Source organism: Macadamia integrifolia, chromosome 3 (assembly GCF_013358625.1).
Source record: "Macadamia integrifolia cultivar HAES 741 chromosome 3, SCU_Mint_v3, whole genome shotgun sequence".
Lineage (NCBI taxonomy): Eukaryota > Viridiplantae > Streptophyta > Magnoliopsida > Proteales > Proteaceae > Macadamia > Macadamia integrifolia.
Window position 1 is genome coordinate 30988940 of NC_056559.1, and position 14517 is coordinate 31003456.

At 39.2% G+C, this 14517-nt stretch overlaps 1 protein-coding gene and 1 pseudogene across 1 annotated transcript; both read left to right on the forward strand.

Moving 5' to 3' along the window:
- Positions 1-2659: 2659 nt before the first annotated feature.
- Positions 2660-8577, forward strand: LOC122072693 (beta-xylosidase/alpha-L-arabinofuranosidase 2-like). The gene is made up of 7 exons (XM_042637081.1): positions 2660-3272; positions 4405-4692; positions 4897-5066; positions 6518-6615; positions 6832-7182; positions 7310-7720; positions 7826-8577. The coding sequence occupies exons 1-7, from the start codon at positions 2781-2783 to the stop codon at positions 8395-8397; spliced, it is 2382 nt and encodes a 793-aa protein (XP_042493015.1). The 5' UTR covers positions 2660-2780; the 3' UTR covers positions 8398-8577.
- A 2161-nt stretch (positions 8578-10738) lies between these two features.
- LOC122074350 lies at positions 10739-13005 on the forward strand (annotated as a pseudogene).
- The last annotated feature ends 1512 nt before the right edge of the window (positions 13006-14517 follow it).

The window sequence follows — 14517 nt, forward strand, 5'->3', positions numbered from 1 at the left end:
AGCAATGGCCAACCTGCTTATAAAGGGGGAAGGGGGAAGAAGAGGGGGAGAACACGTACCACACATACCCACATGTGATTGGAGTTGATCCTCAGACTAGTGCACTGCAATCCAAATAAAATTCGACATGTAAAAAATAAAGGTTTGAAGATCTAGAGTTTAGGGGTGATGCATAGATATACATGGATGCATTGACTTAAAATAAGGGTATTTGACTGAAGCTGAAGGATTGTCTGAACATAAACCTTATCCTACGCCAACACACATTACCTTTTCCCTTGACTGAATTTGAAACTTTATTTATGATAAATTTGGTGCACAAGTAATTCAATATTTACATTAGTAAAAAAATAATTCAATGCTTAATTGAATAAACTCTAACTGTCCACGTGCTTCAAAATAATGAACTGTTGACATAAGGGTCATCCCAATATGATTATGAAATTGAAAGTTTCCCAATGTGGGAAATTGCTTATTCACCCCTACTTAAATTGGGGGACAGGAAAGGTGAGGCCCTTTATTCCTATTCTTTACTATTTTCTTATAAAAAAGTAATCATTACAGATTAGGGTTAGGTAAGACACTTAAACTGGTAAAAAGATACACATTCCTAGCATGAAAATTCTAATTGTGGTCCATGAGCATCGAATTAGTTAAGATTCATCTTTCATACACAATCCGGTAGAAATAACTTCAACCATTGGATGGGAATATCTGATTTTTATGCACTTATCGAACGGCTGAAGTGTTCACCATCTTTGATACACCATGGTGTATCAAAGTTGGTGGGCTTTTATTGGTTGGCTCCACTAAAAGGACCTTGGTCTTGGTGGCCCCACTGCCCAAATCATCGATTCAGAATATATTTGTCTAGATACAAGGGGCCAACGTCAACCTTGACGAGGTCTTTAGAATGCGGACAATGTCTTGGGGCAGGAGCTCTAAGTCCACAGGCAAAGGTGCCTCGCCCATTGGCTGGCCCAAACCTATAGTGGGCTCCACTCCTCTTCTGCATGTGGTAGTAGTGGTTAACCCTACTTTGGTATCTCCTTTGACAAATCTATCGTTATACTGGAAACCTTTTGTGGCTAACCCTACTTTGGTATCTCTTTTAACAAATCCATCGTTATACTGGAAACCTTTTGATTTCATCGTTACTTTATGTGGAGTTTGTCAAATCTGATTCCTTTTAGAGGTCCCTTCTTGTATTGGGCATTTTTGTAGTTAAGATAAAGAAAAAAAAAATAACTCCCTCGAAAAGTTGCACACATTGGATTTGATACAATCACCAAGGAAGGGTATTTTGAATTTCATTGATATGGGATGGGAGTATAATGTTAATTCAAAAGTTCAATCATATTATTACATCAATAGTAATCGAGGACAGATTTGTCTAGAATAGGTATGATAGAACTAGATGCTAGATTCCATGTTTAAGTCATCAGTCCATTAAAACTTCTCTCATCTATTATAAGTGATTGGACCTCGCTGGTTAATTAAGAATTTTTTTTTATTATTATTATTATTATTTTGCTAACTAGACACCCTTTGGACCTGTCTGGTATTACGATTCGGACTAAGATAAACCTCAATTACACAATCAATATAACGTGTATAATAAATTAGTCACGAAAGACTCAAGCTGAAGATGTTTGTTGACTCAGAGTGCCTTTGGACAATGGAGCTACACCCGGAGAGTAGCTAGTTGGTAGTCTTGAAGCAAAATATATATATTTTTAATGAGAACAATAAAGGGATGGACTATTAACCTATGTCCACAAGAAATGATGTCTGCTCTACCAATGTGAAACAAGGATTGTAAAAAGGGGTTATTGCATTAGCAAATCTCAAGTCATTGTGAAGAAATGTGGGCCCCCAAGTTTAGAAGATCGTGGATTCTTTGCGTTCACACGCATCAGTTCGCATAAATAATTGGCCCCAATGGTTGAAAAGTGGCAATTGGTGGGTGGAATTTAATTGCACTCAAGGCTTTCATAAGATCAAATGTCTAGCTAGTAGTCTGGTGGAAGTAGACAGTACTATTTAGTTGGTTCCTTGACAAAGAAGAAGAAAAGAAAAGAAAGGGCATTGGTTCTCATTGAAAAACGCTTTCCTTTTTGTACCAGAGGATTAAAAGCTAAAATTTATATGCAAATTGTAGGTGTATACGTTTGCCCCTTTTCTTGGTGTTTTTTGCCTTATATTTAGGATCATTTCAGGAACTGGGAAAGAAAATGGCATTTAAAACATCTTCTGATTTATGATCTGGATTCCAATACATGCAAGCTAAAGTCTGAAATAAGGTAAACCTGGACCACACCAGGGTCAGAAAGACTTTGTTCTTTCTAACAAGAAAACAAAAAAGAAAAAGGAAAAGAAAGAGTTTGTTCTCTTTAATGAAATTTTACATAATTAAACCACTTTCCTACGTAGAGAATTTGGTGAGGCGAAGACAGATCATGAAAAAAAAAAGGTAAAGTACTATTGATGCAGCCGAGCTGGGCAGAAGTGGCTAATGAAGCTTACAGCTTCAGATGCAGATGCGCCATCTGTTGAATTTTTTATTTTTTTTGGATCATTCACGTGAATCACAGTAATACTTCAATGGCTCCTATTTGTCAATAGTAAAAAAAAAATCTTCACTTCACCCACTCATTAGCCCATGAGAATTTCTGCAAGTTGGATTCTTTCCCTCACTTCAATGCCACTTTGTCTGTTAGAATTTAATGAAATTTCTTGGGTATTATCCACATCTCTATCACGGGCTGTAAACAAACAACATGGATCGTAAGATACCTAGTCGCCTCCTCTATCCTAGAAGCTCTGCTCTATCAATCCCGGGAGCCATGGCTTCTACACAAAACAGAGCAAAGAGAAGCTCTGTTTCTGTTTTGTTGGCCATGTCCATTGTTTTCCTTAGTTCAAGGTTGGTTTCAGGCCAATCTGCTGTGTTTGCTTGTGATGTTAGTAAGAATCCTGATTTGGGTTCATTTGGATTCTGTGATTCTTCACTGGGGATTGCAGCGAGAGTGGATGATTTGGTGAAGAGGCTTACATTGCAGGAGAAGATTGGGTTCCTTGTGAGTAAAGCAGTGGGTGTGAGTAGACTTGGAATCCCAAGTTACCAGTGGTGGTCGGAAGCTTTACATGGAGTGTCTTATGTAGGTCCTGGCACTCACTTCTCTAGTGTAGTTCCTGGAGCTACTAGTTTTCCTATGGTTATTCTAACTGCGGCCTCCTTCAATACCTCTCTCTTTGAGGCCATCGGAAAGGTATTTCGTGTGCCTGTCTAGTGATTTTTTTTGTTAGATTTTTCATTAATTTGATGAAAATGGTTCATGGGTTTTGTGTAGAACTGAGTTTTGGAAATGGGTTTCAAATTTTGAGCTAATCTGATACAGATTCAGGAGCAAGAGAGAAATTTTGGTCTATTCTTGTTACCATTCTGAAGAGCAGTTTGCTTTGCATTGGAATATTACAGATGAGTTTAAACTCAAGTGATGGGTTTGATGCAAATTTCAGATCTTTCAGTTTTAAAAGAGTTTAAGAGATGAACTGGTAAATGTTTAGTTCATCCTAGTTGCAGAATGCATTCAAGACCACAAAATATTTTAGGATATGCTCACAAAAGAAGATGAATTTAGTGGTCTGTTTTATCTCTGTTCACCTTTATGTTTATTGCAGACTTTACATTAACTGTAATATCATCATTATTAGGGAAAGAAAGAGACTCATAAAACTACTTTTGAATGCCTTCTATTTTTCACTAACTAATATAGATAAGAATGCTGGTTAGAATCTCTGGTTCTAAAATGAAATATCTGGTTCGAGTTTGTGGTTGATGGTACACTGAAACATGAATATATTTTAGAGCTCTAAATACTGGGAATATGGAGTGAGTGAAGCACAGAAAGAAAGATCATTCATTAAAAGATTCATTTAATCTTTCTGGCATAGTTGAAAAATTAGGTTTTTCGAATCTCAAATCCCTTTTCCAAACCTAATGAGCCAGGTGAGTCAAACATCGTCATGGCGAATCATGTTTTTTTCTCATCTTTTTAAATCTTTCTTCTTCTCTTTCTCTTAGTGAGGAGGGACTGAGCTATGATTAATTAACAGGTTAAAAGGAAAAAATAAACTCAGTGAATTTCACGTAACTTGAGAAAAAAAATATTGAGACAATAAAAATTTGGGCCGACTCGGAATTGGTCTAGACATCTCTGAAACTTAGGTTTGGTCATAACTCTCAAACAAGTTCCATATTTTTTTACTTAACTCGAGTGATTGGGTTGAGTCAAAACCTTTTCCCACTATGCTTTCTAGTTTATTTTAAGCTTCTAGGGGGGACAATATTGTTAAGAAACTGTTTATAGACGGAAATGAATGTTAGTACATACTTTGTAGGTGGTCTCTACAGAAGCTAGAGCGATGTACAATGTGGGTCTAGCTGGATTAACATTTTGGAGCCCTAACATCAATATATTGAGGGATCCAAGATGGGGAAGAAGCCAAGAGACTCCAGGGGAAGACCCATTACTGTCAAGCAAATATGGATCTGCCTATGTAAGAGGTTTACAACAAAGAGATGATGGTGATCTAAATAAGCTTAAAGTTGCTGCTTGTTGTAAGCACTACACAGCTTATGATTTAGAAAATTGGAAAGGAGTTGATCGATTCCACTTCGATGCTAAGGTAAATAAGAAAGATTTTATCATTTTTAGACTGTGTTTAGTATGCATTCTTGAAATAGATTCTGATCTAAAAAGTATTCTAGACCTAGAATAAAATCTATTATGAAATGATATACTAAACACAGCCGTTATTTATATTGCTTTGTGTTAATTTGAATAAGAATTTGTTTTGAAAATTTGATTTTGTTTTGTGAGTTTGTAACAGGTAACCAAACAGGACTTGGATGATACATTTCAACCACCATTCAAGAGCTGTGTTATTGATGGAAATGTTGCGAGTGTGATGTGTTCTTTCAACAAAGTAAATGGGATACCCACTTGCGCAGACCCGAACCTCCTTGCTGGTGTTATTAGGGGTGACTGGAAACTTAATGGGTCTGGCTCTTTCTCTTCTTCATCATTTTTTTTGGTTTTTTTTTTTTTTTTTTTTGTTCGCTTCTTTCTTTCAATTTTAAGGGAGAGGGTTCCCCACAACGTGAGGGTGAGGACAAAGCTACATGCCAAACCAATGGCAGTACGGAGAACAACATCATTCATATGGGGCTCACATGGGTTAGACCTAAGAACATGAGAGAGAATGTCATTATGAACACCATATCTCATTATGTGAGAGGACGGATAATGGAATCTGCACTCCAATGTCGTGGGGATGTTTTTCTTAATTTTCATATTTGAAGATTGGGAAAAATATCCTCACACTAAAAGTGTGGGCATGTGTTCCCATGCTTATCATCGTAACCATGTGAGTCTTGTACTGCCATTTTCTCTCTTCCCTGATCACATGAGCCAACTATTAGATGAAACTCTTTTCCATGCTGTGATTGATGTATGTTATTCACACACAAAATAAAGAGATTGATGTAGGGGAAGAAGTTACTCCACATTGTCGGCATAAGAAACCCTCTCCAATATATTCAGTTCAGCATATGAGAGAGAGAGAGGAAGTCATGGGTTCAATCAATGGTGTTTATGCTCTAACCCAATGGTGGTCCATAACTAGACGTGGCAAGTCATTGGTCAGGCTCTTTAGTATCAAATGGGTAAAGTGATAAGGACCACAAAGTTACTAACTTGCATGAAGCTCTATACACGGGTTTAGGTATCGATATTAGGTTGATCATATCAACCATTTCATATCAGTATTGATGAATTGATAAAGATCGATACAATATGAATATCTATTTCTTTTTGTTGGAAAATTGATGTTTTAATCTTATATCAGCCTGATATGATGAATAAATATTAGCATCAATATCACCAGCGATTGATAGCAGTGCGTGAACTAAATCCTTACCCCATAGCATGAGTGATATTGAGTGTACATCAGTTACATTCTATGCTAGTGCAGACATCATTTCTGAAACTGGATCGAATTCCCGCAAACTATTTTAGAATTAGTCATGAATGTTCTTTGTTAATCGTTTTTTTAGATATTTTTTTCGGAAAAAAGAACCCTTCCAACTTGTATGTCTCTATGCCAGGATATAGGCGAGCCCAAATGTTTCTACTTCCCAATATTGACCTCTATACTGGCATAGTAGTGGCACAATTGGATAGGATTCTCTTGCTTTTTTTTTTTTTCCATTTTTTTACTCAGTCCGCACCCCCCCCCCCTCCCCCGGGACCCCGACCACTTAGAGGCATGTGGATTGGATCTCTATTGAAGGACCAAAATTACACCACCTAACAGTCTTTGGGGAAAGACCTAGCAGATCAAAGAAGAGATCTTTAATGTGGGGGCCACTAGCTCTAGGTGTAGATTATTAAATCTATGCACCATTCAATCTCAGATAGACTCGAAATTGATTTCATTGGGGTTACTGCAGATACATAGTTTCAGATTGTGATTCAGTAGATGTGATCTACAACACTCAACACTACACCAAAACCCCGGAGGAAGCCGCGGCTAAGTCTATATTGGCCGGTAAGTGCACTTCTCTTCTCGGATTTGTTTTCTATGATCATCAACCTATCATCACCACTAGTAGGGGTGTCAGAGGGTCAGTTTGGGCTGGTTTCGGTCTCAGCCTATCAGTTTGAAACTAATTCCACGGCTCATTAATGCCAACACTGTTTCATGGGCCGGATGGCCCATAAAATCTTATAGTGCCTTCCTTACCAATGTGTTCATTGCCAACAGGGTTGGATCTAGACTGTGGATCCTTCCTCAGCCAACACACTGAAGCTGCGTTAAAAGGTGGATACTTGAACGAGTCGGCCATTGATAAGGGAATCTCCAACAATTTTGCTACTCTGATGCGACTCGGGTTCTTCGATGGTGACCCAAGTAAGCAACTCTACGGGAAGCTTGGTCCAAAAGATGTCTGCACTTCCGAGCACCAGGAGCTGGCCCGTGAAGCAGCACGGCAAGGGATTGTCTTGTTGAAGAACAGCCCTGGGTCATTGCCATTGTCACCTACAACCATCAAGTCTCTAGCAGTGATTGGGCCGAATGCCAATGTCACAAAGACCATGATTGGCAACTATGAAGGTACCTGACATACCCATTATTAAAATAAATGCAAGAGATATGCATTCCGATCCCCTCAATTCATATCCATATGTTTAGAGCAAGAGATTAAGCCAAAGTCTTCTTAAGCACATGTTGATTTTGGCAGGCACTCCTTGCAAATATACATCTCCTCTTCAAGGCTTGACGGCCTCGGTTCCTACTCTCTATCAACCAGGCTGTTCAAATGTGGCATGTACAACTGCCCAACTAGATGATGCTAAGACAATAGCAAGCCAAGCAGATGCCACAGTTTTAGTGGTAGGTGCTGATCAATCTATTGAGGCTGAGGGACGTGATAGGGTTGATGTCCTTCTCCCTGGACAACAAACGCTTCTAGTAACAGAGGTTGCAAAGGCAGCCAAAGGACCTGTGATTCTTGTTATAATGTCTGGAGGGGGGATGGATATCACATTTGCGAAAAATAATGATAACATTACAAGTATTTTGTGGGTTGGTTACCCTGGTGAAGCTGGAGGTGCAGCTATGGCAGATGTGATTTTTGGGTATTACAATCCAAGTAAGTCCTACTATCCTCATCTTTATTGCTTAGTGCCAACAACTCTGATTTTCCCTTGCCTGAGTTCACTTTCATGGAATGGACTTCTTGTTGCATGTTCTTTAGGTGGAAAATTACCGATGACATGGTACCCACAGGAGTATGTTGACAAGGTCCCTATGACGAATATGAACATGAGACCAGATCCTGCCACGGGTTACCCTGGCCGAACCTACCGGTTTTATACAGGTAAAACTGTATATTCATTTGGTGATGGCCTGAGCTACTCCCAAGTCAGTCACCATCTTGCCTTAGCATCTAAGCTAGTCTCAATTCCCTTGGCGGAGGGTCATGTTTGTCGGTCTCAGAAATGCAAATCACTTGAGCTCCTTGGAAGTATTTGTCAGAATTTGACATTTGACATTCATTTAAGAGTAAAGAACTTGGGAAGAATTGGTGGAGATCATACAATTTTCTTGTTCACCACTCCCCCATCTGTGCACAGTGCCCCTAAGAAGCATTTGTTAGGCTTTCAGAAGATTTCCTTAACAGCTCAAAGTGAACAGCTAGTCAAGTTCAAAGTAGATGTTTGCAAGGATCTGAGCGTTGTTGATGAGATGGGAAGCCGAAAAGTAGCATTGGGGTCACATATGCTTCATGTGGGGAGCTTGAAATACCCCTTTAATGTAGGAATTTGAGTTAGATTTCAAGTTAAAGATGAAGTTGGGGAAGAAAAGGTCTCCCCAACTTCTGTCAGAAGATTAATAAGAGTTTCATGTATGGCGAAGGAAATGCAGACAATTTTCTCAATTGGCAATGACCAATGCAATCTGAAACAAGATTTTTAAATCCAAATAAAAAAAAAAATGCTTAGTAAATCTGCACTTGGCACTTTATGTTTTAGTTGATTATGATCTTTGTGATAGGAAAAAACAATTAAAGCACCAAAATAAGTTCCGCGGCCATATAGGTCTATAGGAATGGCAATGTTAAGGGTTTTCTATGCAACATCACTTATGTTATATAAATAAGTATATAGAGAAAGAAATATTTTATCAAATTTCTAACAAATCCTACCCGCTTTTGGCTGAATAAAAGAAAAAATGAATTAGAATTCAGAAATAGGATTTTAGAGATCAAGAATAAACCATGGATAAATCCATGCTACTTTTCTTAAATCTAAGCAATTTTTTCATGGGTGTTTGACCCCAATTGGATCGGGGGTCAAATTTATTACAAAAGAAAATCTTAATTTACAAAATATAGGGAGGGACTTATGTCACCACAAACAGTAGGATTTTACCAGTGGTATCCCTGAGTAATCAATGGTGGTTGGAAGCTTTACATGGACTCATGGAGTCTCTTACGTTGGTCTTGGACCCGCTTCTCTAGTATAGTTCTTGGAGCTACTAGCTTTCCTATAGTTATTCTAATTGTGGCTTCCTTTAATACCTCTCTTTGAGGCCATTGGAAAGGTATTGTGTGTAGTAAATTTTTTTTTTTTGGTCATATTTTCTGTTAATTTAATGAAAATTCGTAGCCTAAAATTGCTTTTCTTGTAGTGAAATGATTCATGGGTTTTATGTATAGCCGAGTTTTGGAAATGTGTTTCGAATTTTGGCATTTGGTTAAAGTTGTTAAGGATATCGTTGGATTTTAATTGAATTTTAATGTTATGGATTTCTCATAGGCTACATTGAATAGTTGTTTAAACAATTTCCACATGTCATTGTACCTCTTCTTTCCAGCTAGGTAGTTGTTACTTCTACAATTATTAATATTTTTCGTTTATAGATACAAAATGTACATAACAACTAGATAATACATATCTGATATCTTTTCTCAATGTAATTAAGCGAGGAAACACACTCAAATATATTTCTACACAAAAGTACGTGCCCTTGATAGTACACTGAATTACAGGCTATTAGAAGCTCTGTCACAGACTCACAGGCTATGGTGCCCCGCCCATGGGCTGGCCCAAACTTACAGTGGGCTCCACTCCACTCCACTCCACTCCACTTCTGCATATACTAGTGGTGCAAAACCCTACTTTTGTTCCTTCTAACATTATACTGGAAAACTTCTGGTCTCATTGTAACCTTTTATAGAATTTGGGTCAAACTGATTCCCTAAAAGAGGGTCCTTCCTATTTAGGAAAACATTTCCCTTTCTCCATTTTTGTAGGGTTTTTTTGAAAGACATTTTGTAGTTAAAGAAATGAAACAAGATAACTGGCCTCGAAAAGTAGCACATATTCGAAATTGGATTGATCCAATCTCTGCCCTTTGGACTAAGTTTTGAACTTGACCATGGTTGCTGAGTGAATTTTCACATCTGCTATTGGTACCGTTGCATTGCACTACATAGGTTGGATGATCTAAGAATTCAATCATATTGTCACATCAACAGTAATGGAAGAGAGATTTCTCTACTCTAAGCATGATTTTAGACATCCATATCGGACAGATAAAATGAAACTAAATTGGATCAAGACCAAACATCGAGCTGATTTCATTTCACCTATTATCAGTGCAAAACTAGTTCATCCCAATCAAAAATCGAAATGAACTTACCATTTAACACCCCTATAATTGATCTTAGGCACTACACATATATAAAGTTTCACCCTCATTTAAACTTCTATATTATAGATCTAGATGCTAGATTCCAAGTTTAAGCCACCAGTCCATTAAAACTTCTATTAGATGCAAGGATTTAATTCTTGGATATTGGATCGGTATCTGCAATTTACCCTAGTTCCAAGATTTGGATCGGTCAAATATTGATATCGGCCTCAACCGTTAGTAATATATGTGATTCCAAGGCCACTTTTCGACTACCAAATTCATCAATGACTGTCAAATCCTCGCAGACATCCACTTTGAACTTGACCAATTGCTCACTTTGACTGCTAAAGAAACCTTCTGAAATCCTAACAAATGCTTCTTTGGGGCATTATGCAAAGATGAGGGAGTGGTGAACAAAAAAACTGTATGACTTCCACCCATTCTTCCCAGGTTCTTTGCTCTTAGATGAATGTCGAAAAGCCAGGTTTTGGCAACTACTTCCAAGGAGCTCAAGGGATTTGCACTCCTGAGATAGACAAACATGGCCCTTCTCCAAGGGAATTGAGACCAGCTTAGGTGCCAAGGCAAGGTGGTGCCTGACTTTGGAGTAGCTCAAACCATCACCAAATGAATATACATGCAGTTTCACCTGTATAAAACCGGTAGGTTCAGCCAGGGTAACCTGTAGCAGAAGCAGGTCTCATAGTTTGGGTTGCTGCAGGTACATAGTTTCAGACTGTGATTCGGTAGATGTGATCTACGACTCTCAATACTACACCAAAACCCCGGGAGGAAGCAGCGGCTAAGTCTATATTGGCTGGTAAGTGCACTTCGTCTTCTTCGTTCCACGGCTCATTTATGCCAACACTATTTCATGGACTGGCAGTGCCTCACCAAATGCGTTTATTGCCAACAGGGTTGGATCTCGACTGTGGATCCTTTCTTAGCCAACACACTGAAGCTGCAGTAAAAGCTTGGTACTTGAACGAGTCGGCCATCGATAAGGGAATCTCCAACAATTTTGCTACTCTGATGCGACTCAGGTTCTTCGATGGTGACCCAAGTAAGCAACTCTACGGGAAGCTTGGTCCGAATGATGTCTCTACTTCCCAGCACCAGGAGCTGGCCCGTGAAGCAGCACGGCAAGCGATTGTCTTGTTGAAGAACAGCCCTGGGTCATTGCCATTGTCACCTACCACCATCAAGTCTCAAGCAGTGATTGGACCAAATGCGAATGTCACAAAGACCATGATTGGCAACTACGAATCGAAGGTATGTATCTGAGATACCTGTTAGAAAAATTAATTTTTATATGATAATTTCAAATGCAAATTGGCAACTATGAATCGAAGGTACGTATCTGAGATACCCGTTAGAAAAATTAATTTTTATATAATGATTTCAAATGCAAGAGATATCCAATCCAATCCCTTCCACTGTGCAATATACTCTATTCATATCCAATGTGTTTTGAGCAAGAGATTAAGCTAAGTCTTCTTAAGCATTTCTCGATTTTGGCAGGCACTCCTTGCAAATATACAAATCCTCTTCAAGGCTTGATGGCCTCGGTTCCTACTCTCTATCAAACATGCTGCCCGAATGTGGCATGTACTACTGCCCAACTAGATGATGCTAAGACAATAGCAAGCCAAGCAGATGCCACAGTTTTAATGGTAGGTGCTGATCAATCTATTGAGGCTGAGGGTCGTGATAGGGTTGATGTCCTTCTCCCTGGACAACAAGCGCTTCTGGTAACAGAGGTCGCAAAGGCAGCAAAAGGACCTCTGATTCTTGTTATAATGTCTAGAGGAGGGATGGATATCACATTTGCGAAAAATGATGATAACATTACAAGCATCCTGTGGGTTGGTTACCCAGGTGAAGCAGGAGGCGCTGCTATGGCGGATGTCATCTTCGGGTATTACAATCGTAGTAAGTCAAACTACTCCCATCTTCATTATTTGTTTTTGAGCTTATGGTAAGAAAAACTTAGCCATGGGCACTATTTCACTCTCATGGACATCTTGTTTCTTGTTCTTCAGGTGGAAAATTACCTATGACATGGTACACACAGGAGTATGTCAACAAGGTACCAATGACAAATATGCACATGAGACCAGATCCTGCTACAGATTACCCTGGCCGAACCTACCAGTTTTATACGGGTGAAACTGTATATTCATTTGGTGATGGTTTGAGCTCCTCCAAAGTCAGTCACCACCTTGCCTTGGCACCTAAGCTGGTCTCACTTCCCTTGGAGAAGGGCCATGTTTGTCGATCTCAGGATGCAAATCCCTCGAGCTCCTTGGAAGTAGTTGCCAAAACCTTGCTTTCATCATTCATTTAAGAACAAAGAACTTGGGAAGAATGGGTGAAAGTCATACAATTTTTTTGTTCACCACTCCTCCATCTGTGCACAATGCCCCAAAGAAGCATATGCTAGGCTTTCAGAAGGTTTCTTTAGCAGCTCAAAGTGAGCAACTAGTGAAGTTCAAAATGGATGTCTGCAAGGATTTGACCGTCGTCGATGAGTTTGGTAATCGAAAAGTGGCTTTGGGGTCACATATGCTTCATGTGGGGAGCATATAATACTCCTTTCATGTAGGGATCTGAATTAGATGGAGCCTCTGAAATTCTACATCTATGCTGACAGTTTGCAAACTATTATCTAAATAATCAATTGCATATGTAATCTGAAATAAATCAAGGAAATGCATGGTAATGTTTCACTTGGCACTTATCTTTTAATTGATTATGATCTTCTTGTTAGGACAAAATAATTAGAGCACCAAATTATGCTACACATGCCTTACACAGATATCAATAGGCTGTAATTGCTTGGCTTGATTTACAGCCAGACTTCCAAGAAGTCTCAATCCTTTACCAGTCCAGCACCCAGTACTTCATCACCACAGGGCTATCAATCATCGTAAATCTTGAGCATTAGACAGGTTCAAGCATAGCCAGAATTATAGATACTATTTCTGCTCATAATAGCAATATTCACAAAATATATCGGTTTGTATGAAGGTCAGGTAACCATTAGATTGAAAACCCTCGTAGGACAACTCCAGAGATCAAGGAAATAGAAGAGAATACGCTATAGATGTCCCCCTCTGTGTACGATGCACATAGCAATAATGCAGCACAGACAAGATGGATATCAACAAAATTGGTTCCACCGGAAATCGCGACATTATTTTGGTTTCTTGTAGTTGTCATCTTCGATTTACGACCTATACATTATGGGACAGGCAATGGCTAAACCAAAGCTTAACCAAGGAGATTTACAGAAGCCACTTTGGGCTGGAAATTTGGACCTTGGACTGTAGCCCTCTGGAGTTGGCTGTCTTAATGTCTATTGCTGTGGATCTGAAAGAATTTTTCTAGAATGCTTGAGTATCACATTTTCAAGTTTTTTTTTCTCACATTGACGAACAAACTCTCTAATTGACTTCCCCATGGAAGAAACAGACATTCTGCAAGAAGAGCTCAACAGTATGCTAGTTGAGATAATCACAATAACAGGATAGACAGGCAATGGTTTAATGTTAACCCCAAGGGGCAGCCGAGTTGGCAAGGAACCTTCACCTCAAAAAGCGTGTAGTTCTGAGTTCGAATCTTTTTATCTCTTTGGGGCCACGAGTCCACATCCTATGCAGCGAGCAGTGAGGTGCAGTTAGCATTGGATGGTTGAGAGCATCTGCACATGCATTCCAAGGGGCTCCCAACCACCCGATGCTCACTACACCAGTGCAAGAGCTGTTGATAATTTTCACACTAGGGCCACTCACACGGATTTGGCTAGTCTTCAATTCTAAAAACACCAATTCTTCACCAATGATCGACACTTATCCTCATGAGATCCAACTGCTATAGATGAAGTTGTCTTTTGAACATTAAACCCTTATCCCCAAACCAAACCATAGAATCTCGACCCACTCAGTGAAGGACGAAGACTCCAAAGGAAAGGAGATGAATCAATGGAATGAGGTAAAGTAATGAAGTCTGACACCTCCAAACACTCTTCCGTTCTCGCTTCCCCTTCGTCTTTGAGATTCTGACACTGCACCTGAAGCAAAGCTATGCGATGATCGATCTGCAGAGATGGTTGCTTTAGGTTAGCAGTGTGTTTCTTAAGTCAAGGTCGAACGCGGTAAGCTTTGATCTTTCAAGCTTTCAGAGACCCTGCTTTTCTTCTACTCGCTGAGGCTTTACAGAAAATACATATCCTGTTTTCTGTTTGTA

Coding starts and splice junctions, on each gene's coding strand:
- LOC122072693 (XM_042637081.1), top strand. CDS start 2,781: ATGGATCGTAAGATACCTAGTCGCCTCCTCTATCCTAGAAGCTCTGCT. Junction 6,616..6,831: donor GGCTAAGTCTATATTGGCCG/GTAAGTGCACTT, acceptor CATTGCCAACAG/GGTTGGATCTAGACTGTGGA. Junction 7,183..7,309: donor CATGATTGGCAACTATGAAG/GTACCTGACATA, acceptor TGATTTTGGCAG/GCACTCCTTGCAAATATACA.